Source organism: Thermomyces lanuginosus (genome assembly GCF_041956635.1).
Source record: "Thermomyces lanuginosus strain ATCC 200065 unplaced genomic scaffold VTN49scaffold_29, whole genome shotgun sequence".
NCBI lineage: Eukaryota > Fungi > Ascomycota > Eurotiomycetes > Eurotiales > Trichocomaceae > Thermomyces > Thermomyces lanuginosus.
Window position 1 is genome coordinate 292,741 of NW_027192363.1, and position 23,192 is coordinate 315,932.

Here is a 23,192-nt window from a genome sequence, read left to right on the forward strand (position 1 = left end):
AATTACGTTAATTACCTAGGTTATCTTATCAGTTACGCTCTCACGTTCATTGATCTGCATGCAATCTTCCAGCCAATGCACATTTCGTCCGACTTTTAACAGATCGACACACTGAATTACAGGACAGTCCTTGACATGGGACTCGAACGAGTTACATTTCTTTAGCTGGCCAAATAAAAGCAAAAACAGAAAATCAATAATGCCACGTCTACGGGGATGATTACGCCAATTCTTCTTGACACGAGGGGAGGCGAAAAGGTGCAGAAAAAAAAACATCTCCGGCCGGACTCGAACCGGCAACCTTCTCATTACTGGCCTACTGAGCCAAGTAGAAGTGAGACGTGCTAACCATTGCACCACGAAGACATCGACTAGCCATCCGTTCCGATTTTGTCTTTATCAGGCTAATGACAAACTCAATCAGTCATCCTTGACCTTACTCCCAAGCTTCGAGGTCCTTACGTTTTTCGTGACTACATACTGTTCGCCACCAACACTGGCTGTTGGACGAAGAAAGCTCGACGCCAGTCAAAAGGGCCCTTTTGAGAACGGCCTCAAATGTTCTGAAGTTGATAACGCGCCGGTGTCCTGTCAAACGACCTTGCCTTCCCCGGGAAAGCTCCTCACACGTCTTCTCTGACAAGGTTTACAGTCCTCCAAGCAAGCGATTTTTCTGAAATTCGAGGATCAAGTCATTTTTCTGTCCACTCAAAATGGCCAAGGACAAAGAACGCGCGATTAATCCAGCGTTGGCTCAGCGGAAATTAGAAAAACAGAGGGCTCTAAAGAAGAGCAAAGCGGAGGCGCTGGCTCGACGGAACGAGAAGTTGGCACGTCGCAATCCGGAGCGCATTCAGCGACAAATCAATGAGATCAAAGCAATCGAAGAGTCAGGACAACCATTACGTCCGCGGGAGAAACAGATTCTAGAAGAGCTAGAACGTGATCTTCGAGCAGTGCAGAAAGCCAGAGCGGCGCTGGGAGATAAGGCACCTCAGTTTGGGAAACCACAGCAAGATGACAAGGGAAAGGGCGGTAACGTGCTGGGGAAGAGAAGACGAGAAGGTCAACAGCCTCAGGCCCAATGGAGGGAGGACAGCGACAGCAGTGAAACTGACGAAGAGGTTCGGAATATCCCTATGCCCAGAGACACGCCGCCGCCCATCCCGCCTCGTCGTCGTCGGTCATTCGGTGAAGCTGCAGAAGAACATCGCGGCCCGCATCCTCTACCTCCTAAGCCTGATGTCCCTGTCGAGTCTAAGACAGTTTACGAAGCAGCTCCTGTGATTCGAGATTTGCGAAAGGAAGCAACAAGCAAATTCGTCCCTGCTACTGTCCGAATGAAGCAAGAGAGCATCAAGGGACAAGGGAGGTTGCTTGAGCCGGAGGAGATGGACCGACTGGAGCAAGCTGGATATGTACCAAGTGCCCAACCAGTCAGTGGGACACCATCACAACAGCGTGAGCCACAACGACAACAAGGGTCTGGAACCGATCCAACGGAAGAGGACCCGGAGGACATCTTGAAACAGATAGAAGCCGAGACGAGGGCGCCTGGAACACGAAATGTTACGGTTGAAGAAGTTTCCGATGAGGACGCATAGCGATAATTCTCATGCTACAGCACAAATGCATGTAATAACATAATGGCACGGTTTTCCTTGGCATGAGCTTGGACCTTGCTTGACTGATTAAATGGATCATACTACCAATCTACCTGACTCGTGAGTAACCGTTCAGTTACATGCAATATATCGTATTCCTGCCTGTATTGACCATGTCTAGAAATCTTCAATGAACGATGAATTAAATCTGGTATTCAATACGCACTATATAATTGAAAGCACAGCAACTCATACCTAGTAGACATAACGGAAACTCTTATTCTGACGGTCAGTCAGACCTGCCCAAGCAGTGGTTTCGGAAGCAGTGTCGGAGTCATTGTCCGACTTCAGCTTGTCACGGCGTCGGTTCTCCCAGACATAGTAACCGAAGAGAACGGCAGCCATCACGGCAGCCGCAGCCTGGGTAGCAAGGACAGCGATCTTAGCGGGCCGATATTCGGGGGCATCTTTAGCCTGGAAGGTCTGCGGTCCGATGATGTTACCGATGGAGAATGAGCCGGCGACAAGAGCGCTGGCGAAAGACCGCTTGGTGTGACCGGCACAATTTGCGGCGGTCCAGTGATAAATGATGGGCAAAGGTGCCACGATAGCGTTGACCAGGTAGACGCCAATGAGACACCCTGCCTTGTTGCTGCTGGGAAGGAAGGACATCAGGCCTCCGCCGATGATGCCGGGAATACTGCACATAAAGATCCAGGCCCATCGGTAAGAAGTGTTGCGGATTCCGAATCCGACAAGAACAGTGAAGAAAATGCTCACAACTCCGCTCGGCATGTTGAGGAGCGCAGCCTGTTTCGGGGTGAAACCCATGTTCTTAATCAAGGTTGAGGAATAAGTGGTGATAACGCCGCTGGAGACAGATTGCTGATGGCAGCCGTCAGTTGTATCCCTCCTCATATAAGCTCTTCATATAATATCTTGGATCCACCTACCAAGACAACTTGCAAAGTCAACATCCAGACCTGAGGGTCCAGTAAAGCCTCAATGATCTGCTTGGGATCGAACTTCTTGTTCCAAACACCGGTCTTGTTGGAGCTGATGTGTCGGAGGAGAGCGACTTTCTCGGCCTCGGACAGAAATCGGGCTTTCATTGGGGTGTCGGGAATGAATATGGCCGTCAAAGCACCGATCAGAGACGTAAATAGACCAAGTACAATAAACATGATGCGCCAGCCAGACAATGGCGCCGTGGGGCTCACATGCTGAAAGCCGAAGGAGATGAGACCACCGAGGATTTGGCCTACACCAAGGCCCGTGTACCAGATACTGAAGCGCGAAGGCTGTTCAGCCTTGGTATAGTACTGGCTGCTGATGATCATCAGCGAGGGACCGATCGTTGCCTCGAAAATTCCCAGAAAGACTCGAGCGACCGCCAGTGTGGGATAGTTCTTGACGGCAGCGGTGGCAGCGGTAACAACACCCCAGAGGAAAACATTAGCCCCAAGCCATTTTGCAGCTGGGACCTTTTGAAGGAGGATCGCTGCGACGAATTAATATTGGAGAGGAAAAAAATATCAGGCTGCACATGGCGCGCTTACTGTTGGGTACTTCGAACACTAGATATGCGATGAAGAATATCGTTGCTGCGTTCGAAAAATCATTGCCAACGAGGTGAATTTCATCGCGGATACCCATAACACCAGCATACTAGGAGGAAATATGTCAAACAGAACTCTTATGCAAGAGAACCACAGCTATACTCACGTTGATGATGACTTTGTCGATGAACTGCAGAAAATAGCACAAGAACATCAACGGGACGATATGCCAGTCGATCTTTGCTCGCAATTTCTTTAGGTCCACGCTGTCCGCCGCAGCGTTGTCGGCATGCTCCTGCAAATATTTTCCGGCCGCATCCTGCTTCTTGAAGTCGCCCTCTTTAATGGCAGTTTCGTCTGGCATCCTGAAAGTAGGCTGTATTCGGTTCAAGAAGAGCAGGAAGGCGGAGGAAGTAAAGGATACTACTAGATTAACAAAGTGAGAAGGAAACGACAGAGACAACTGAACGAGACATCAACAGAAGTTGCAGATGTCTCGCGTTTTTTTGCACCAAGTAGCGAGGCATTCAAGAACTGCTATCTGGGAGATTTATCACTTCGAAAGAATGCCAGGGTTAAGAGCCCAATCTATCGCTAATTAGCCGGGGAAAAGCGACAGCTTCGCTTCAAGACTTCTGTGGAGTAGGTTTAACTCCCTGGCTCACTGCAACACTGCAGCTAGAGGCAAACTTCAAATGGTGCAACAAGTGCTGTTGGACGCACCCTGATTGCATGTTCTGGGCCCTCCTGGCTTCTATATATTGGATTAAATAGGATGAATATCTCTGATGCCCATTGAGGGCACAAATAGCTGATTATCGCAGAGCTGAATAAATAGATTTTTGCACCAGCCCAATTTCAATTCATTACGCCAACCGTGCCAACACATCCACAATGTTGCTTGCTAAAGACTTCTCGGCAAGCAAATCCTTGTGGCGGAACCTCCCTTCAGGAATTTGCAATTTACCTCGCTATGTTATGAATATAAGAATCAATTAAGAACAATAAGAGCAACAAGCAATCAGCCACTCACCCAACCTTGATGGGCAATAACACGAGGCTTTTCTCAAATAGGCAAAGGGCATAGCCTAGCACTACAACCCTGGTCAACCCTAAAACCTAAGCCTACCAATGTCGTGTGGCGGCTTGCAACGTTGCCAGGGCCTTAATCGGAAACATCGCAGAATAAGGGGGAAGTCACCAATCAAATCATCAGTGCAGGGGTCATCAAGCCGATCCTTGTACGATCTGCTCAGGCAACGAAAGTAGTGTAACGGTTTTAGAAAAAGTTGGGAGAGATCTTGGGTTAGTCAAGCGCCCTTGCCCGCCGAAATAACCTAACTTAGTGAAGCGGCGGAGATCAGAAACTTACCAAATCCTGTCCACCTATGTTAGGTCTAGCGTAACTACTCGTCATAGTCAATTGTAACCAACTCGATCGTAACTGTATCAACATCTGCCATGACTTCTGGACTCTTGGTAGGGAAGCTTGTAACTTTCGGATTTCGATACTTACAGAGGACATGGGCCCGGCTCCTCCGTGCATCGACAGACCGGAGATCCATTGGGGTCCGATATATTACCGGAAATGATCACCTATGATCCCAGAGATCCAAACAAGAGCGATCATGCGATGAACGGTAAGAGAGGAACGTTTGATACAACTCCGGTACCTAATCATTCTGAAGATGATGACGAATCAATACAACCCGTAGCTTCGGAAAGTGTTTGAACGCTATAACTACCTGTTTTAATAGGTATATAGCCGCAACGGCCAGTCTCTCAGCACATATCGTCGAGGGTGAAGACGATTTTCTCACCAGAGAGCTTTCGCGGGGTGGCGGATGAGACAATTCACTGATGTTCCCTGTCATTATGTTGCATATGGTGCCGGGAGGAGAGGCGAGGCTAGTTTGGAGCCCTGGACGATTAACCTTCTTTAGGTAGGTTCTGGAATCTCAGATTTGGGATTAGTTCAGATCCTAGGACGCATACTTATTAGTGCATGGCCACTTACTACGATGAAGAGCAGAGCGAGTAAGGTCGTAACTTGAAGTCATCGGACGACCATGGGAGTGGACGGATCTTCGGCTCTTCATCGTAATAGCTCCACAATGATTGGAGCCTTGTCCAGTAGCTCGCCATGATCCAGTTTCTAATTTCCACCGAATTGGTCTGACGATCTCTGATCACGGCATAAGGATCGACTGGGGCCGCCGATTTGCACTATTGGAAACTCAATCCATCCTAGATCGTATCGCTGACACTCCACAAACACTATGTCCCTGGCTCTGCAGAGCTAGATGGCTGCAACACTTCCCTAGGATTTTCAAGCTTGAAGAGGCTGGATATAAGCTCATCATAAACTGCATGATTAACGAATATCAGATACTGCGGCAACATTGGCTTTTCATCTCTCATCATACCTATATACTACGGCATTGGGCGGTCAATGTCTCGATCCAGTCGTTGAGCCGCCTCGCGATGTCGGTTTTTCTTTCCATAGAATAGATCTTTTTTTTATCGTCTGTCTCTCTCCGCTCATTCTTCGTCATTTCACCATGGGCTGGGTTTACAATGCGACGCCTGAACAAAATGCAATGTCCAATTATCCCACGGTCATCGCCGTGTGCGTGGCCTTGACAGTCTTGATGACTGGGACAGTGTCTACACGGCTGCTGATTCGGACGTATCAGGGGCGAGTTGGTGCAGACGACTATATCGTTCTTGTTGGAATGGTGAGCTTGGTTGACAACTCAGGATCGCAGCACAGACGCTGAGACTCATTGTGTACAGATCTTCAGCATTGTTTACAGTTCGCTGTGCATCGTCCGTAAGTAGCCTTGACAGTTGTGCTCACAGCTCTCCAGCAGCTCACAGATTCAATTCAAGAGACCAGATACGGACTTGGACTTCCACTTACTGAGCGCCCAAAGGCCAATCTCAGTACTTACATGAAGGTACTGTGCTTGTTTGTATTGAACTGCGTGATTTGATTCCGTTGACATTCTATTCCAGGTTAACTTTGCGGGACGACCTTTCTATCAACTTGGTGTCGGACTCTTCAAGCTGGCGCTGTGTATCAGCTACTTGCGGCTCTTGGACAAGACCACGAAGAGACCATATAGATTTGTGGTCTACTTCATGGCCGCCTTCTCGACATTGGGACATGTGGCTTGCACGTTGGTACTAATCTTCAATTGCAGACCGGTATGGCCCACCTACACCATATACATCTGTATGATTAGAGACCATCACTAATATCACTGGATGTCAAGGTCGCGGCTTCATGGGACCCGAGCATCAAAGGTACATGCCTACCCTTCGGACCAACAAACTACTGCCTCGCCGGTTTCACGATTCTGTGCGATCTGATCATTATCGCCCTGCCAATACCCTTGCTGCTGAGTCTCAGGATCAGGCCAGCTCACAAGGCTGGCGTGATTTGCCTGTTTCTACTCGGATTCTTTACCACGTTCTGCTCCGTCATGCGCCTTACGCAAATCCAGACAATTGCGTACGGTGATGGGAATTCGACGATGTTGGTTCTCTGGGGTACAGTGGAGTTCAACGTTGGGGTACGTCTGCTACCGTTTACACTCTGCACCTGAGAAACGATACTGATCAATGCAATTCTCCAGATGATCATCAGCTCCATGCCGTACCTCGCCCCGATGCTAAAACGCTGGATCAGTGACTTTGGCCATCAGATCGGGTACTACAAGGGCCGATCGCGCGGTAACGCATCTTCTGGCGGCCGGTACGCCATGCATGTCTACGGGAAGGACATCTCAGCCAGTCGCGAACGCAGCGGAACAGCCGCCAGCCCTTACAAAGCAACATTCAGCGATGAACATATTCTATTGAGCAGAGAGCATCCCGGGGATAAAATCATGCGAACGACGGAGTATCGGGTTACAGTGGATGATCAACCCAGCATGGCAAGTAGCAAAATGTTTGGTTAAGGGTCTAAGGAATCTCTCATTTGTACTTTTCCTTTCTTTTGTATTCTGTTTGACATGCGATTTCTCGATAGATACGAGATAAATCATCACAAAATTAGTTCGAGATGATACTCCTGGAGGAGGAAGTAACTTGAATCAGCAATAGACCAAAGCAAACCGTAGCAAACAACCTATCGCCAGGTGCGCGATCGTCCCTGAAAAAGTTCCGCCCCAGGTTGCACTTTGTGTTGGGATTTCCAAGCTACAGTAGTAATGCTAGGAGGTTAGGAACTATGATCGTCGCGATCTGCAATCGACAACACGATTCATGTGGTCTTCGTCACTGACGATGGACCTCGAAGGGGACCCAGACTCTCTACAGTACTAGGTACTTACCGAGTAGGCACGTGTCGAGTGCCAGGGTCCATCCATTGCTCCCTACCTTCATACAATCTATTTGGGTTTCAGATCCAGGAACAGCCTGCAGGGTACGGAATGTCTCGGATCGAAATGTGCATGGGTATGCGAGGTACGACTCGTGCAAAGCAACGCGCTAAATTAAGCTTTCACAACCTGCCCCAGGGTCGGGTCCACTAGCGACCCAGAGGTGAGGATCCACCGAAAAAGCCCCTCCGCCGCCAAGGCCGTCCTAAGATCGCCCTAAAAGTAGTTAAGCCCTAACCCTAGTATCTTCTGACCTTTTCTTGCTGCACTGTCCGCAATAGTAAAATGAAAGTAGTAATGCTACATGTGCGAATCAATGCTTACTCCGTACAGCACCTGTACATGTTGTCGAATTGCCCTGAAGGGGAAATTGACCAGTTATCTGTGCTCTAGGTATGATCTATGATCTATGTGATGTGTTATGTGTGCATTTCATTTGAGCCAGGATTCGAAGGAATTTCCGCCACGTGTGATATGGATCTGTGTCCCCGCCCGACCAAAACTATTGTTAATTACCGTTAGTACCGTTAGTACCGTTGCAATCCGCTCTCACGCGACGTGCCACCAGAGGACTCTGGTCCGTCAGATTTGCATAGTCGTGGGCATCCAAGCAGGCCCGTCGAGAATTGATCACCGAAACACGGCCCCGGACCAGGATATCCTCATCATACTGACGCAGCGCGGCGGCTATTTTCTCGAACGGAACATCTTTCTGCTTAAGAAGATGTCCGACTCTCTTTGCGAAGTCGTGTGCATCGACGACTGCATTGTTGCCCCCTTCTCCCCGGACTACGTATTCTTCATTAGTAAAGTCATGATCGCCCATCTTCGTAATTCATAATTTTGTACTCACACATAGTCATGCTGTGGGCTGCATCGCCCATAACCACGACTCTCTCATGCTCTCGACTCGTTGTCGGATACCAGTCACTTATATGAATGCGCCTGATCTCGGCGTCTTCCGGAATAGCCTCGATCAGCTCTCGGAAGGGGGACGCCCAATTCGAAGTTAGCTGTTTTATGAGCGCCACCGTTTCAGCATCATTTTCCGGAATCTCGATATTCTTGTCGTACGACCAGGTCACGACCGCTTGGGCGACGTAGTAATCGGTATCATTGCCGATATTCCGAGGCGTGTTAAGAACTAGTGATGCAAAGTTCAATAAGTAAGGATCTAAGCTTCCCGGATTCCCAGAACACTTACCACTGAAGTACAGGTACACGTTCGTTTCCGGGTGAGTGCCCTGGAAGAAATACGGGTCCAAAGCCAAAGCGGGACGGATCTGCTCGGGAGTGTATCGAACAGTAGCACCGACGAAGTGGACTGGTACCGTCTGGTTCTCGTAGGTCGTAGGGTACACATATTTGCGGACGCGCGAAGCGCTGCCGTCACAGCCGACTATAAGCCGACCCTCACAGGTTGTGCCGTCCTCGAAAATTGCGGTCACGCTGTCAGGGTTCTCTCGCACTTCCACCAACTTCTTCGACCACTATGGGACGATTCGAGTTAGAATGACAGGGATCAGCAATGTGAAAGGGGTTGCAAGGTTACGACGTATGCGGAGCTATAACTTCTGAAAGTAACAGAGAATAACGAGACTGCGGAGAACAATCTCGTGGCATTTTCAGGGACTGTTGGTCTCAACGCTTACCGTAATGTCAAGTCCCGTAGTCAGCAGTTTTCGGAGCTTGGTGCGCAGCACCCGGAGTCTGCCAGTCTTAGGGAAGTCGAGCGAGTATTTGGCCTCGCCGTTCTTCAAGTCGAAGAAGAGGTAGCGGCCGGGATCGTTTACGGCCTCAATGTTAACATTGGTCTCGTTTAGGCGGCTGTAAAGCTCGGGAGGCAGCAGTTCCTCCAGTGCTGGAAGGCCATAATGTAGTGTGAGACCCCATCCGCCAGGCCGAGCATCAATGCTGGGATCGCGCTCGAAGACATGGTAGGGAATCTTCTCGCGGCGTAGATACTGCGCAAGGCTTAGGCCGCTGATTCCAGCGCCAATAATGATGATGGGTAAATCTGACTCCGGCATGTTGGAAATCTCAATTGGGTCAACGGCGGTGGTCAAGTAGTAAGATCGGAATGGCGTTGTCTTGATTAAATAGTACTCACTACGGAGTACATGTTGCTACATATGGTGTAGTATGTTCAATTTCCTTCTAATATTGACTAGTTGTTGCTTCTGATCCACTTCTGTCTTTGATACAAGGCCGATTATTCATCAGATCGAACTGCCCACTAATTTGTGTTGAAGAAAGGGAGTAACTCTATTTCCGCATTCACAATTCGTAGGCAGAAATTCTCTTGCTGCCTTCGCCGCGTACTAGGTATTACCAAGTACTACGTTCTTGTGCCACTCGGCACCGGATGACCCACGAGGTTCCGTATGCTCCAGGTGGAATCAGTCTTAGCCATCTAAGGACCCTTCAGGCCGTGCATACCAAAACTGCGGCCCAATGCAAATAAGTCTGGATCTCTTTGCATGGCTCACACTGAGCACTGAGTATGAGGAATCAGCTAATTTTATTTGAGCGCTCCCAGGTCTCAACCAACGCCTCAACCAACTTCTTCATCTTCAGTACTAGTGCTGTCTCTATCCAAAGGCAAACGTGTTCTTGGGTGGCGGATTTTCAATAGAAAGAACCCCGCTCTCTTGGTGTTGGCTCTTTTGTGCTTCTCACAAAGTCGGCCAACGCCGACCTGACTTTCAGCCTCACGGATCCGAGCCAGTCGGGATTCAGCTTCGAGTTCATCCGCTACTTCGGGCTGTTCGGAATGTGGTTGTCTATTGCACTCAGACGGGATTCCCGATTCCGACCAACCTAGGAGATATCTTTGCATTTTTGCAAGTGCACCCCACTCAAGTAGCTGAACTAAAGGCTCTCAATTCGTGGGGTTGATAGTGGCGGGGGGTAATAACTTCGCGCTATGTCTATTCAGCCGAGTGCTCGTTCAATTCCTCTCACTATGGCGATTTCTATAAAATTAGTAGTTTCCTCGTCCGCTTTCGACTGCCTGGAAGGATTCGATTGCCGGGATTTGTTTTAGCCGAAATCCCCCTCAGCGCTGCAGCATGCCATAGACGGCGCATACGGTATACAGTCCTCTTTCATTTCCAGATAATCTAAGTCAGTGACGGACTGCGGCCGCGATGTCAATTCCGGAATACAATTTCCCGCCATTGGATACTCTACGAAGAAAAGCATCAACCGTGCACCGCTAGTATATTTCTCTGGCGAAGCACGTGTTGCAAGGCTGAACGCCGAAGATCATATTGCAACCATCGATCTTGCGAACGCCAAGCACAATTGACCTGGACGCCTGCTGACGAAGGGCTGGGCAACTCTATTCGAAGCGCAGAAGGTAGAATCAGCAATGTGAATCAAGCTATTGCAACCAAAAACCCCAGCTGGAACCTCCCCTCAACTGCAGGAATCGCCTTGGTGCCCAAGTGTTGGACGAGACCGGTGATTTCCAAGGCAACATCTGACTATAGGTTTATATGGCGTCAACAATGTGTATTGAGCTCGCCTGCTGAATACGCCCGGAGATAACAACATTGTAGAACACTGCTAGCAATCAGGTATGTACTAGCAAGCCTTCAAACACCGCAATCCGCAGATTTCTGTCGTCGATGTAATATAGGCTGGCGCGATGGAGGAGGTACGTCTTCGTCTCGACACTTCTGGGATCCTGAGAGGATGTGTAATCAAGGCAAGCCGAGCGTTAGACTCTTCAAACTTGGAAGTAACCTACGAACATGTTCGCAGCATGTACACGACATTCTTTCAAAATCCAGAATGTCATCGTCAGCCAGCAGAGTCATCAAATTCTAGCACAGCATTTGACGCAGGTTGTGCGTTGGCCGTTGAGATTTAAAACTGTCAGACAGACAAGCTGAAATCGAAATTCAAAATAACATCAGGTTCGTGAGATTTACATTTAATCACGTGATGTACAGCCAATAGTATAAATATATTTACATTCTGATGTGGGTCTAATTTACACACTAAACGGTCTTTGGACAATGCACGTGTTCGCGTATTGTAATTCCAAGCACTTGTAAAGACGAACCCGTAAATACTCGTAATTTAAAAATTCCTCTTTGTTGATCGTCGCGGGCTTGCGACTTGCAACAGTTTATTTTGGGTCCATCAGTAAACCCCCGTCAACGCGCTGGCAGACTCCGTCATTAAAAGTGGTGTATCGGCGAGCTCGATATTCCATTAACAATGGAGTACCATTTCGTGCCGCCAGAGGAGCGCGCACGCGATGATAAAGGCAACCTACTCCCATGGGGCTATGTTTACAAGGAGTGAGTTTGGCCATCACCAGCGGCTTACAGTCAAACAGAACTGACATGGATTTTCCCAACAGTGAAAGCCGAAATCCTCGACGGCCACCGGAAGAGAGCGGGCCATTTGGGCGCCGACGTAATGCGCGCTACGATCACGCCCGATCGCGAACGCGAACTGGAACGCCAGCGAAAAAGGAGAATCCCAACGTTGCTGAATTCGCTCGGCTTCTGTCACAACAACAGGAAGAGGAACGGATGAACAACACTTTGCCGAAATCGTCGTCATCATCAAACTTGGAAGCTTCACGGAAACACGTGGATATGGTTGCCACAGAATGCATTCTCTACGGCTACAAGAACAAGGAGTCGGAATGGAAGGTCATCGATAAATATGAGCGCATATCGCAGGGAATGATCTGTGAGGATTATCCGCGTCGCGATCCAAGTTCTTCCAATCGATACTCTCAAATGCTCAGTGGCGGTGACGTGGTGATCCGCGCGAACCTTTCTGCAGATGCCAACCGCAAGTCCAAGCGGTATGCTGGGGGTTATCACTGGATCAAAGTTACATTTGACTCCGCTGCAGCAGCGGATCGTGCCTGCTTTTATTCTCCACAAGAAATTGACGGCCATCTTGTATACTGCGAGTTGTATCATGGACGAGGGCCTGCGGAAGATGCTCCCATTCCGAAAGACTCTTCGGCCGTAACATCGAATCGGCCGAAGCCCCATCATACTTTCCCTTCTTCACAATCCTCTTTCTTGAGCCGCAGAACAGAACCGGAACGATCTGCTCTGCAAAGGTCATCAGGTGTGACCAATCTCTCCCCCATAGGAGACATAGGTGAAGGAGATTCGCAACTCTCAACTGCAACTGTGAGCTCCGCTACAGCATCCGCGCCAGAACCGTCTGCCAATCTTCGTCATCGCAACGTCCCCGAGGAGAAACCATCATCCGAGTATATGACACACATTCCAACTGTTCGCCGCGCAGTTATTCGCCCGATCAATGAGGCGCTCCCTCCGCAGCCAACATTAACTGAGCGTATTCTCCGTTCAATCCCGATTCTCAGTTGGTTCACGGGTGACATTGTCGGGGATGGGCCGCAGTTTCGCGAAGATGGCACATTCGACCATGAGAAGTCCAACCTATACTGGCGATTTTGGTATCTAATCGATCAAATCTTCGGTACCGATATTTGTGGGCTAAGGGAGGAATCATAGAGAGGCGTTCGGTTTATATCCAGTTTCTTTTCAGCTTTCCTGTTTTCAAATGCATTGGGTGCGGATTGGCGGTCATTGAATTCTGTGTGTGATTGTTTGTATTGTACAATTGGAAGCGACGACGATGTTTACATGACATGAATCCTCCATAATATGATGAATGCAGCTCTATCGAAGCTCGATTAAGACCGGTCGATCCTGCGATTCGGTATTAGGGTTTAGCCGAGCGCCAGCCAAAAGCGGCCAAGACGCACAACGAAGTTGACGCGGGCGCGGGCCAGCGTCGCCTTCTTATCGCCAATTCATGGAAAGAGGTTTGCGAGGAAATGAATTGGAGATTATAGAAATTCAAGTAGAACAGAATCACTGGCCAGTAACCATACTAATTGCACACAGCTTTTATTCCTCACTCGGAGAGTCGAAAGACTTGGTCGAACTTTTTTTTTCCTCGTTTCGCTCCCACACAAACCACTGATCTGCCATCATCCAATCATCTTCCTCGTAGCGCGCGCCTCGATTGCCTGTTGAGTGCGAGTCCTGCCTTGTTGAGAGCTGTCTGAATCCACTTTGAGATTTCAGTTTAAGGCCTAAATCAAAGTGAATTGACTCCTTTTTTCCTTGAACGTTGAATTCTTTTTTTTTTTTCTCTGTAAACGAATTGCTTTCCTGGCTCCGTCCGGACGAACGAATCCGCTGCGACGACGGGCGGAGTAATCACGAGTTTCCCACTAATCCCGACTTTGCTTGTCCCGCGCACATTTCCCAAAACCATCTCTTTCAACGTTTCCTGTCCGACATCACTGAATTTCGCCCACCATGGATCAAGCAAAGCTCGCCCGGCTGCAGCAAAGCGTTCGCATTGGTATGTGGTATCTGCTTCGTATTTTTGGGCATATGAAACTGCGGTGATAGATGTGTGCTGGCTCCTGCCACTTGGTTGGAATATGGAACGGAGCATTGATTACTTGCATGTCTCACTGTGCTGTTCGCTGGAGATTATTGATAAAATCAAGTTGATCAATTGGCCACTGACATTCTGTTTTTGATTCATAGGGTATGTATCCGATTCGATCTTGCCGACTGAGCTCCTACCCCTACCCGCGATTCGCATGGAATAGACAGAACAAGTACTGGGCGCACCTACTGACCGAAACAGTGGCAAGGGTACACCTCGCCGCAAGACCAAGCGTGTCCACAAGACTTCGACAGCGGACGACAAGAAGCTCCAGAGCACGCTGAAGAAGCTGAATGCTCAGCCAATCCAGGCTATTGAGGAGGTCAACATGTTCAAGGAGGATGGCAACGTCATCCACTTTTCGAATCCGAAGGGTAAATGACAAATCGGGTCTTGCGCGATTACGGAAACAATCGCTAATCGTTGAATAGTTCACGCGTCCGTCCCTTCGAACACATTCGCCCTCTACGGCAATGGAGAGGAGAAGGAGCTCACTGAACTTGTCCCCGGTATCCTGAACCAGCTGGGCCCTGATAGCCTGGCCTCCCTCCGCAAGCTCGCTGAGAGCTACCAGAACCTGCAGAAGAAGGAGGAGGGTGAGAAGAAGGGTGAGGATGAGGATGATATTCCAGATCTTGTCGAGGGCGAGAACTTCGAGAGCACGGTCGAATAAATTTATTGCCTGGTTAAGGAAGGAACGGGAAATGTCATGTGCAAATCACAACGACGGCATAACACATCTGTTCTATTTATGAAAGAAAAGCGTGAAAACACAGAGAAAGGATTTTAGCACAGACATCGTAATTTGTACATTGTAGTTGTCTGAACTACCCGACTGACACGACTGTGTTGGGAAATTAAGACCATGCTTTTAACGTCTTGTAAAAGCAATTATGTACGAAGTACATGAAAGTAAATCCCCCTTTCATAGGTACTTCGCAACAACTCCCTCGGTCCATTTCCAAAGTCTTTCGCCCAAGTCTGCGTCAGTGGCAAATCGATTTTTCGGAATTCCATGCATAACTGCAGCGTAATAGCCACCGTTCGTTAACTCGTGCTTCTCAGCTCCAGCAGCGGCCCAGAGCTGGTTTCGAGCGCCTGAGGCCACCGATCGAAATACCACACCGGAGCATGCATCGAAAATCGATTGGCCAACTCGATTTAGACCCTGACGCGCCGTACTGTAGAGGTTACTCGCCACGACACCCGGATGAACTGAGACGGAAGTGAGGACATCGCCGTGTCGACGTGCGAGTTCGGCAGCGAAGAGGATGTTTGCTGCCTTGGAGAAAGCATATCGGTCAAACGTTCCTATGTTCAGTAGGGTGTCTGTCGAGGTGATGACTTGCATAAAATTGTCTTTGGCTGCCGGCGATGAGTTGGACGGTGCAAGGTTATGTGCAACGCTCGACACAGTGACCACACGAACATCTGGTTGTTTATCCTTTCCGTCGCCTGCGGTAGCCGTCTGCCGCAGAACCGGAAGAAGGAGCTGCGTGAGAAGAAAATGGCCGATATGATTGACTGCCAGCTGTATCTCATAGCCGTCCGAACTTCGTACCGCCGGTTGCGCCATGAGGCCCGCGTTTAGGATCAATAGATGGAGACGATCATTCTCTCTCAAAAAATGTTCGGCGGCTTCTTTGACGGAAGCCAGCGAAGAGAGGTCGAGAGGCAGATGCTTGATCTCCACGGTAGATGACAATGGCTCCGGCAAACTACTTTTGATCGAAGAGATGGCGTCCCGTGCCTTGGACGCTGATCTCGCCGCCATGTAGATCCTCTTGGGATTATGGTGAGCAAGTTGCAGAATGGTCTCTTTACCCAGCCCAGCATTTCCTGGCCAATGGTTAGCTTGTACACCTGGACTCCTCCGGTGGACTGTTGGAGGAATGCAGCAACATGTATTTACAAATCAGACTCATACCTCCGGTAACAAGAATGACTTTGCCCGATAAGTCGCCAATATCTTCCTTGGGGTCGAACGATTTGCCCAACTTTCCACGCGTCAGCTCGTTCAATGTAGGCCCCATAGAGCCAAGTAGTTCTTTCGGATGCAGCATGCCATAACCGGTCATACGGAGCAAGACCCCAAGCTCATAGCCAAAGCTCCCCTCCCCAGTAGCGTCAGATTGGTTCCCCATTGTGCTCAATACTCTTGTAGTTGCTTTCGAGAGAAAGACGTAAGACAATGTAAAAATGCAATCTCTGAGAGTGCTGTCGATGAGAAATGAAACGGTAGGAGTACAGGTAACTTCAACTAGGGACCGAGGGTCTAAGGCAGACAAGTTTGCTTATTTGTCCTGGATCGACCCATGTCCGAGCAGGCTCATGACCGTTGTATCAGATCTTACTTAAAATGCGGAGGTCTGAGGCAATTGAAGCCACATGCCGGACAGCAACCTATTTGTATTGGCTAAAACCTAATTTGATAGCAAAATGAATTCTTCACATCGTACGTCCCCTACGCGGCCACGCGCAACATTCTGCTGCTGCCGCCGCACATGCAGGCACAGTTTTGCTGAAGTGCTCGTTAGGTCCAGCAAAAAGAGAAAATTCCATTTGGAATTCTACAGATTTCCCGAAAGCACTGGCACGGGCAGCAAAATATTTCAGACTACCAATGCGCAAGACGGGAATCGAACCCGCGATCTTCTGATTACAAGTCAGACGCTTTACCCCTTAGCCACTCGCGCTGGCGTTCGTCACAAATTCGTCAATTTCGATCCCTTGAGACTTGTGGAGCTTCATTCCACCTGCTCGTGCTCGTAGAGCTTGATAAGTGACCTGAAAGTACCTTAGTGATAACCTACCATCTTCCGAACCCTGTTAGAACCGTCCAATAGGGATCACACTCACCGCCCAGACGGGACAATCGTCAGAAAACTTGCGGGGCGTTTTTACACATGCTCCTACTACTACAAACCAAAGTATTCGAACCGTACTACAAACCTTCTTGTTTGTCCCTCCAATCGACAGTCATTTCGAGCTGATTTACTCCATACCGCCATAATCTCGATTACCTAGGCGTACGGCCAGTGTTTTCAATTGTCCTTGATCACTGTACTTCCGTCCTAATCATTTGTTCTCCATAGCGCTTCTTCGAAGGGAATACCACAATGTCTTCTCGCGCTCCCTTTGTCGTCCCTGCTTTGACAAAGCACACGGCGACCGTTATCATGGCTCATGGTTTGGGTGACAGGTTTGTGTGCATCATCTGCGGCTGTCTCTAGACTTCTTTTGCAACGTAGTATCTTCGACTTCTAGATGCTGATCGGAAACCCTGTCAAGTGGCGCTGGATGGTAGGCCTACGACTCTCTCCGCTCCAAAACTGTGTATCATGCATTGTTGACGGTTCTAAAGGATGGGATTGGCACAGAATTGGCGACGGCGCGGGAAATTCGAAGAAGTTTCATTTGTGTTTCCAAATGCGCCAATGATCCCAATCACGGTTGTATGTTTTGCTCAAACTGGGAGATGTTATCGAGAGATCCAAGCTGACGCGACATGACAGAATTTTGGGGCAACGATGCCCGGCTGGTATGACATTGCTCATCTTGGTCCTAATGTAACACACCCCGTCTATATGACCTGCGTGATTTGCAGCTAACACAACCGTTTTCTAGATGGACATTGAGGAAGCCAAGAAAAACCAGGACGAGAAAGGTATTCTGAGATCTAGGGATTATTTCAACAGCCTTATCAAAGAAGAGATCGAAAAGGGTATCAGCCCGTCCCGCATCATCCTCGGCGGCTTCTCTCAGGGAGGTGTCATGTCATTGTTCACTGGGATCACGAATGCGCACAAACTAGGTGGCATTTTTGGGCTCTCGTGTTATCTGCTTCTCAGCGACGGGCTCAAGGAGCATCTCCCGAATGGAGAGCTCCCCAATCAGAAGACTCCAATTTTCATTGCTCATGGCACGGACGATTCCGTCGTCAAATACCAGTTTGGCGAGATGACTGCCAAGTCACTGAAAGAGCGTGGCTTCAATGTGGACTTTCATACATACCAGTAAGAATTTCTTTTATGAAATCCAGCTGGTGAGTTGCGCTGACTTTCATGCCAAACAGTGGCCTGGACCATTCAGCGGACCCGATGGAGATTCAAGACCTAGAGAATTTCATCGACAAGATCCTTTCTTCGAAGACTGAGGACTCCAAGGCGGCGGAACTGTGACTTGGATTTCCCTGCATAATTAAAATGACCAATGAAGGCTACGACCATTTGTCGGAATTCGCCGTAACCCAAAGTTGCATGCCCAAGAAGGTGGTAGATTGATTGAAAGTATTAGTGCTCCATAATCCATATTCCCATGCAGAGTTCACTATGCAAATCTTTCTGGTCGGTGATTTGGCAAGTAGTCACACGGTTTTGAGATGCGTGGAAATATGTGGACGGGGCAAGCAAAGGAGCGCGTAAAGCATCGCCGAATACAATATATATATATCCACCGCGTGGGCGGCGTCGAGGTTAGCGTTTCATAGTTGTTCCATCGTTGCTCGGCAATAGACGGGTTGCCATTTTATCAGAGTAATTTTTCCCAGAGAATATTAAAAAAATTCAAGAATTCGGGAAAGGCTCCAAGGGCTGGCCGAATGTCGTACGGAGCCTCCAAATTGAGTTCATGCACTAGCTACGGAGTATAAGAGCAAATGAGGAGGAAAAGGATTGGGTGAAATGTTACTACACGGAGTCAGAAGTCAAAATCAGGCCCGGCACTGACGTAGTCGGGGCGATAGCGCAGTTGGGAGCGCGTCAGACTGAAGATCTGGAGGTCCCCGGTTCGATCCCGGGTCGTCCCATCAGGGGTTCATCCCCGCCTTCCTTTTTATTTTTTCCATTCCTCAACATATACTACTCGTATTTTTTGACCTCTCGGCGCAATAGTCTTTGGGAAATATCCAGTTATCCGCGTTTCTTGGCTGTTTCACGCCCGACTGGATTGTTTTCCAAAGAAATATACGGATGTGTCCGTTTTCCGTGAGAATACTCCATTAAGGTGTTCCGCCTGATCATCTGATTCTCATGTCGGATTACGTCACAGCACCCTGTGCCAATTGACTTACCAAGCTCGAAGTCCCAGTAAGTTAACGAAAGCAATCCAAGATCAAAACAGTTGACAGGACCGACGAGTATCACTCCACTTTGCAGCCTTCCAACTCAGACGCAAATCAGAGCCGTCAAAAGGAGAGGAATACGACATTATGTTCCGTCTGGTGAGTGCAAATCGAACCGCCGATACTTTCAAGGCTGGAGGAAGCGTGATTGCTGACACGTCTCCGAATGCGACAACAGCATAAAACGCTGGATGTAATTACCCTCTTTCACAAGCCATCTCTCCCGTCATCAACACGGGTCCTCAACATTTTGCGAATGGCCAGCGCCGCTGCGTCTGAGACCACCACCATGGACCAAGCCAGTGATCAGACCAATACCATAGACAATCGGCGTGGGGAGTTCCAGTTAGACGTCACCGAGGCGCCGCCTACGCCGGACCAGATGAGGAATATTCTGGATTATTTGGCAGCCAAGGGGGTGAAGCCGAGTGCGGTGGTTCCTGGTGCGAGAAATGCAGAAGATGCTATCAAGCGAGTAAAAGAAAGTGATGCCAACGGGATCGTGAGACCAATTGTGAGTGTTTCCCCCAGGTCGTTCTGATGTTTTTATTCAATCATTTCGAGGCCATATTCGGAGATGATTATGCTGACGATGTTGCATGTAGGTAGTAGATTGGGTAAATGGAAAAGCCGTAGTCGGCGATAATGAGTCAGAAATCCTTAAATTGGTTCGATTATCAGAGAATGCTTGACCCTGGAATTGGAGAAATCTACGCGCCCCGTCAAGGGTTGGTGGTGAACGATCCCGAAAAAATACATGCCGCGTTTTGCTCATACCCTCTAATCATCCATGAATGAAACAAGTCCACAAACCCATAAGCGATGAATGTATAAAATGCATGACGTAAACCCATAATGCTGCTGACTCGAGGATTATACCCAGTGAAATGGGAAGTTGAGTTTGCTTTCGTTTTCGTCTCATCGCTGAGTCTTGAGGCCGATCACAGGGAACAAGTGACTAGCTCAGAAAATGGTCCCAAATGTACCGTCTGAAACAATGGATTTCCGTGAACTGTCTCGGCCATCGGAGTTAAGGGTAGGCTTTCGGTGACTTGACTATGTCAGCATTCAGAACAATACCTGACAAGCGAGAGACATACCGGAAGGTGAATCCCACGAAGACACCGTTGTTCAACTTGCCTTCCCTGTCAGCCATTTCCTCTAGTGCCTTTTGCTTTTCATGCACTTCTTTGTATTTTGCCATGTCTGCCTCGTTCGTGAAATCGTCGAAGTAACCTGCATCCGTTTCCGAGTCCAGCTCTGGAACGAATGGAGCACGCTGTTCCCGCAAGCGCGAGAAGTCAACTTCTGCAAAGTAAGCATGGCTCTGAATCTGCTGAAAGCTCTGGAATCGTTGTTCCTTAGAGGCCACCAGTCCAGTGATGAGATCCCATGTACGACGGGATAGAAAATAGTTTGGATCTTCGTATTGTGGTTTGCAAAGGACCTCTTTCCAGCGCTTTAGGTTCTGCCAGGTCTCGTCGGTTGTTGCTCCCGTAAAAGGAGGGTACCCTGCCAAAGCTTCAAACAGGATGCAACCGAGACTCCAGTAATCCACGGTAAAATTGTACGCTTGACCCATCAAAACCTCGGGGGCCATGTAATCGGGAGATCCGACAATCGACTTGGCATAATTCACCTCGCGAGCTCTCAAGGAGCGATAGTCTTCACGTCGCTCTGCTGCCGTGCGCTGCTCCATTGGCCGTCCAAATGGTACCCGTGTGCGTCCCACCTCCTCCAGCTTGAGTCGCATCGATTCAATCTTTCCAGGGTTTAACATTCCCGCCGCGAGACCAAAATCGGTCAACTTGACGTGACCAGTTCCGTCAATCAAGAAGTTCTCCGGCTTGAGGTCGCGGTGAATATATCCTAGCTGATGAAGCGCATCTACGCAGCACAGCATTTCAGCGATGTAGAATCGAGCATGCCGGTTGTGTAGCACACCGGTGTTGTTCAACAGAGTTCGGAAATCTCCACCAGGAACAAACTCCATGGCCAGGTAAATTTGCTGATCGTCTTGGAACGCGTACAGCAATTTCACGAGCCACTCGCTCTTGGCTGCCGTCAGGATATCTCTCTCCGTCAATATGTGATGAATTTCATCCAGTTTGAATAGGAGTTTCTTGCTCATAATCTTCAGCGCGCATACTTCACGCGTGTCCTTTTTCTGCGCGAGGTACACTTGCCCGTATCCTCCTTGTCCTACTTGAGTGAGCAGTTGGAAATCTCCTTGTCGAAGTCTGGTTCTCCGTTTGCGGAGATTAGCCCGCTCGCGTCCGAGATACTTTTGCAGTGCAGCTTCGTATTGCTCTATCGGCGTCTCAGGCGGCGGAGGATAAGCTTCCTTGAATTGGTTCCAACGAGTTTGCCGACTGTGAACGTAACTCAAGAGATCGAAATAATGGTCAAGGAAATCTGCCAACGGTTAGCGTCTGGATTCGTCGAGAATATCACCAAGTACCTACAGAGTTGAGTCACGTTGGCTAATCTCTTAACATTGGGCAACTGGAGCTTTTCCATCTCTTCTGCTGTCAACCCACGTTGGGTTTGCGCCTGGGTCCGGCGCACTCCATCGCTCTCCCGTGAATGGTACTGTTCATACCGAGAAACTGCTGCTGAAGCCGGAGTCGTTCCCCAATCTTTGCCCCTCCGAGGAACACTGGGAGATGCATTCTCTTTGTTCTGCCGACGCGTGGGACTTCCGGGGGACTGATAACGCTCTTTGTGCGATGTGTTTTCATTAATATCGTCAAGGGCTGATACCCCTCCCTTGCCTGGTGAAGATGGTGGACTGAATCCGAACTTGGTGGGGCTTGACGGGGCTAATTTCATTGCCTTGTCGAAAACGTTTGGAAGGTTCACAGCGCCCGGAGGAAGCTTGCTCTTGCTTGGACTCCCTGTGGGAGTTTGGGCTGGACTGGTAAAGCCATGGGAGGTGTACTGCGTAGGTGTCGACGGGCGATCAACATAGCTGTCGTTGCTAGCACGAGTATGGAGGCGCGGCGGCCGCGGTATGTCAAGAGGACTAGGCTTCGAGACCGAATCCGGAGGAAGATTAGCACCAGCCATGGTTCGCTGGCGGTGGAGAAGGGTGCGTCGGTCGCTTTTGACGTGCCACTTCGCTGGACAGAAATCGGGTAGTGCGTGCGAAGTCGATGAGAACGAGGATTTATCGGATAGATGGTGGTGCCGTCCGATGTCCGGGAGGTGGCATTGACAGTCCTAAAAGCTGGTCATGAAAACAAGAAAGAGCCAGCAACAACGTGAACATGTGTCCCGCCGTTTGGACCTCCAGTTCCGCCCTGTTTTGGCTCTGAAGCCTCCAGTCAGGCCGTATCGGGCCGTTGCCGTGGTAACTATCTCTTCATGCCCTAGGTACGACGTACACGATTTGTACGAGGTTTAGTTCCAGATATGGACGTAATTTACAGTAATTTACATCATCACAATACAGTAATGGCCCGAACTTGGTCCTCAACAGAGAAAGATCTGGGAAGTTCGACCCAAGCTTACTCCTATTGAACTATGAAAGTTGAGACTTATATGTTAGCTGAACACTGGGGTTCCAGTGAAGCGCGATCCCCATGCAGACTGTGGACTTTATATTGCATACGCTGGTACGATTAAATATCGGCAGTGGTGGTTTGCTTGTTCTCCATTCCATTCCAGTCAATTCTCGGGACGCTGTCCGTAGACGCATAGCTGTGGGTGCCATTCGTGGTTAGTACGGAGAAGTCTTATATCAAATAGCAGTGTTGCGTAAAAGCTACAGGATACTCACAAGTCGAATAACATGTGAATGTCGCGGTTCCGACCGCCGGCACGCGTCTGGCTGGCAAGAGCAATGACTTTTCTGAAGGCGTTGGCGGGGTTTAAGTCATTGAGATTATTGCGTCATTTCAAATGCCTATGGGCGTGAAGAATAATGGAGCCGATTTCCTGATTAGCGTACCTGGATAGATTTTCCGGTCAACAATGACGAATGAAAGAATCATATTGCAGTAACACGGTAAGCATAGTAGATTCCTTACTCGTAGTTAGCGAG

At 49.1% G+C, this 23,192-nt stretch overlaps 10 protein-coding genes and 3 non-coding genes across 13 annotated transcripts; 7 read left to right on the plus strand and 6 right to left on the minus strand.

The window, feature by feature from the left end:
- Positions 1-273: 273 nt before the first annotated feature.
- On the minus strand, positions 274-366 carry VTN49DRAFT_t53. Its single transcript has one exon. It is a non-coding gene; the product is annotated as a tRNA-Arg (tRNA).
- Positions 367-713: 347 nt separating this feature from the next.
- On the plus strand, positions 714-1,604 carry VTN49DRAFT_3598 (uncharacterized protein; the record flags this gene model as incomplete). The annotated part of the gene is made up of 1 exon (XM_069411451.1): positions 714-1,604. One exon carries the CDS (start codon positions 714-716, stop codon positions 1,602-1,604), a length of 891 nt encoding a protein of 296 aa, XP_069268069.1.
- Positions 1,605-1,859: 255 nt separating this feature from the next.
- Positions 1,860-3,527, minus strand: VTN49DRAFT_3599 (uncharacterized protein; the record flags this gene model as incomplete). Its single annotated transcript, XM_069411452.1, has 4 exons — positions 1,860-2,489; positions 2,558-3,105; positions 3,164-3,272; positions 3,330-3,527. 4 exons carry the CDS (start codon positions 3,525-3,527, stop codon positions 1,860-1,862), a joined length of 1,485 nt encoding a protein of 494 aa, XP_069268070.1.
- Positions 3,528-5,724: 2,197 nt separating this feature from the next.
- VTN49DRAFT_3600 (uncharacterized protein) lies at positions 5,725-7,128 on the plus strand (the record flags this gene model as incomplete). Its single annotated transcript, XM_069411455.1, has 6 exons — positions 5,725-5,901; positions 5,960-5,996; positions 6,056-6,123; positions 6,182-6,373; positions 6,442-6,741; positions 6,805-7,128. The coding sequence occupies 6 exons, from the start codon at positions 5,725-5,727 to the stop codon at positions 7,126-7,128; spliced, it is 1,098 nt and encodes a 365-aa protein (XP_069268071.1).
- Positions 7,129-8,059: 931 nt separating this feature from the next.
- VTN49DRAFT_3601 (uncharacterized protein) lies at positions 8,060-9,581 on the minus strand (the record flags this gene model as incomplete). The annotated part of the gene is made up of 4 exons (XM_069411456.1): positions 8,060-8,340; positions 8,405-8,695; positions 8,756-9,041; positions 9,204-9,581. The coding sequence occupies 4 exons, from the start codon at positions 9,579-9,581 to the stop codon at positions 8,060-8,062; spliced, it is 1,236 nt and encodes a 411-aa protein (XP_069268072.1).
- Positions 9,582-11,781: 2,200 nt separating this feature from the next.
- VTN49DRAFT_3602 (uncharacterized protein) lies at positions 11,782-13,070 on the plus strand (the record flags this gene model as incomplete). The annotated part of the gene is made up of 2 exons (XM_069411457.1): positions 11,782-11,864; positions 11,927-13,070. The coding sequence occupies 2 exons, from the start codon at positions 11,782-11,784 to the stop codon at positions 13,068-13,070; spliced, it is 1,227 nt and encodes a 408-aa protein (XP_069268073.1).
- Positions 13,071-13,886: 816 nt separating this feature from the next.
- On the plus strand, positions 13,887-14,698 carry VTN49DRAFT_3603 (uncharacterized protein; the record flags this gene model as incomplete). The annotated part of the gene is made up of 4 exons (XM_069411458.1): positions 13,887-13,932; positions 14,124-14,128; positions 14,189-14,399; positions 14,457-14,698. The coding sequence occupies 4 exons, from the start codon at positions 13,887-13,889 to the stop codon at positions 14,696-14,698; spliced, it is 504 nt and encodes a 167-aa protein (XP_069268074.1).
- A 252-nt stretch (positions 14,699-14,950) lies between these two features.
- Positions 14,951-16,169, minus strand: VTN49DRAFT_3604 (uncharacterized protein; the record flags this gene model as incomplete). The annotated part of the gene is made up of 2 exons (XM_069411459.1): positions 14,951-15,864; positions 15,953-16,169. The coding sequence occupies 2 exons, from the start codon at positions 16,167-16,169 to the stop codon at positions 14,951-14,953; spliced, it is 1,131 nt and encodes a 376-aa protein (XP_069268075.1).
- Positions 16,170-16,649: 480 nt separating this feature from the next.
- Positions 16,650-16,721, minus strand: VTN49DRAFT_t52. Its single transcript has one exon. It is a non-coding gene; the product is annotated as a tRNA-Thr (tRNA).
- A 423-nt stretch (positions 16,722-17,144) lies between these two features.
- On the plus strand, positions 17,145-18,206 carry VTN49DRAFT_3605 (uncharacterized protein; the record flags this gene model as incomplete). Its single annotated transcript, XM_069411460.1, has 6 exons — positions 17,145-17,227; positions 17,317-17,328; positions 17,390-17,480; positions 17,541-17,594; positions 17,653-18,041; positions 18,101-18,206. The coding sequence occupies 6 exons, from the start codon at positions 17,145-17,147 to the stop codon at positions 18,204-18,206; spliced, it is 735 nt and encodes a 244-aa protein (XP_069268076.1).
- Positions 18,207-18,759: 553 nt separating this feature from the next.
- VTN49DRAFT_t44 lies at positions 18,760-18,832 on the plus strand. The gene has a single exon. It is a non-coding gene; the product is annotated as a tRNA-Phe (tRNA).
- A 402-nt stretch (positions 18,833-19,234) lies between these two features.
- On the plus strand, positions 19,235-19,839 carry VTN49DRAFT_3606 (uncharacterized protein; the record flags this gene model as incomplete). The annotated part of the gene is made up of 3 exons (XM_069411461.1): positions 19,235-19,246; positions 19,326-19,661; positions 19,753-19,839. 3 exons carry the CDS (start codon positions 19,235-19,237, stop codon positions 19,837-19,839), a joined length of 435 nt encoding a protein of 144 aa, XP_069268077.1.
- A 271-nt stretch (positions 19,840-20,110) lies between these two features.
- Positions 20,111-22,216, minus strand: VTN49DRAFT_3607 (uncharacterized protein; the record flags this gene model as incomplete). The annotated part of the gene is made up of 3 exons (XM_069411462.1): positions 20,111-20,198; positions 20,248-21,562; positions 21,613-22,216. The coding sequence occupies 3 exons, from the start codon at positions 22,214-22,216 to the stop codon at positions 20,111-20,113; spliced, it is 2,007 nt and encodes a 668-aa protein (XP_069268078.1).
- Positions 22,217-23,192: the final 976 nt, after the last annotated feature.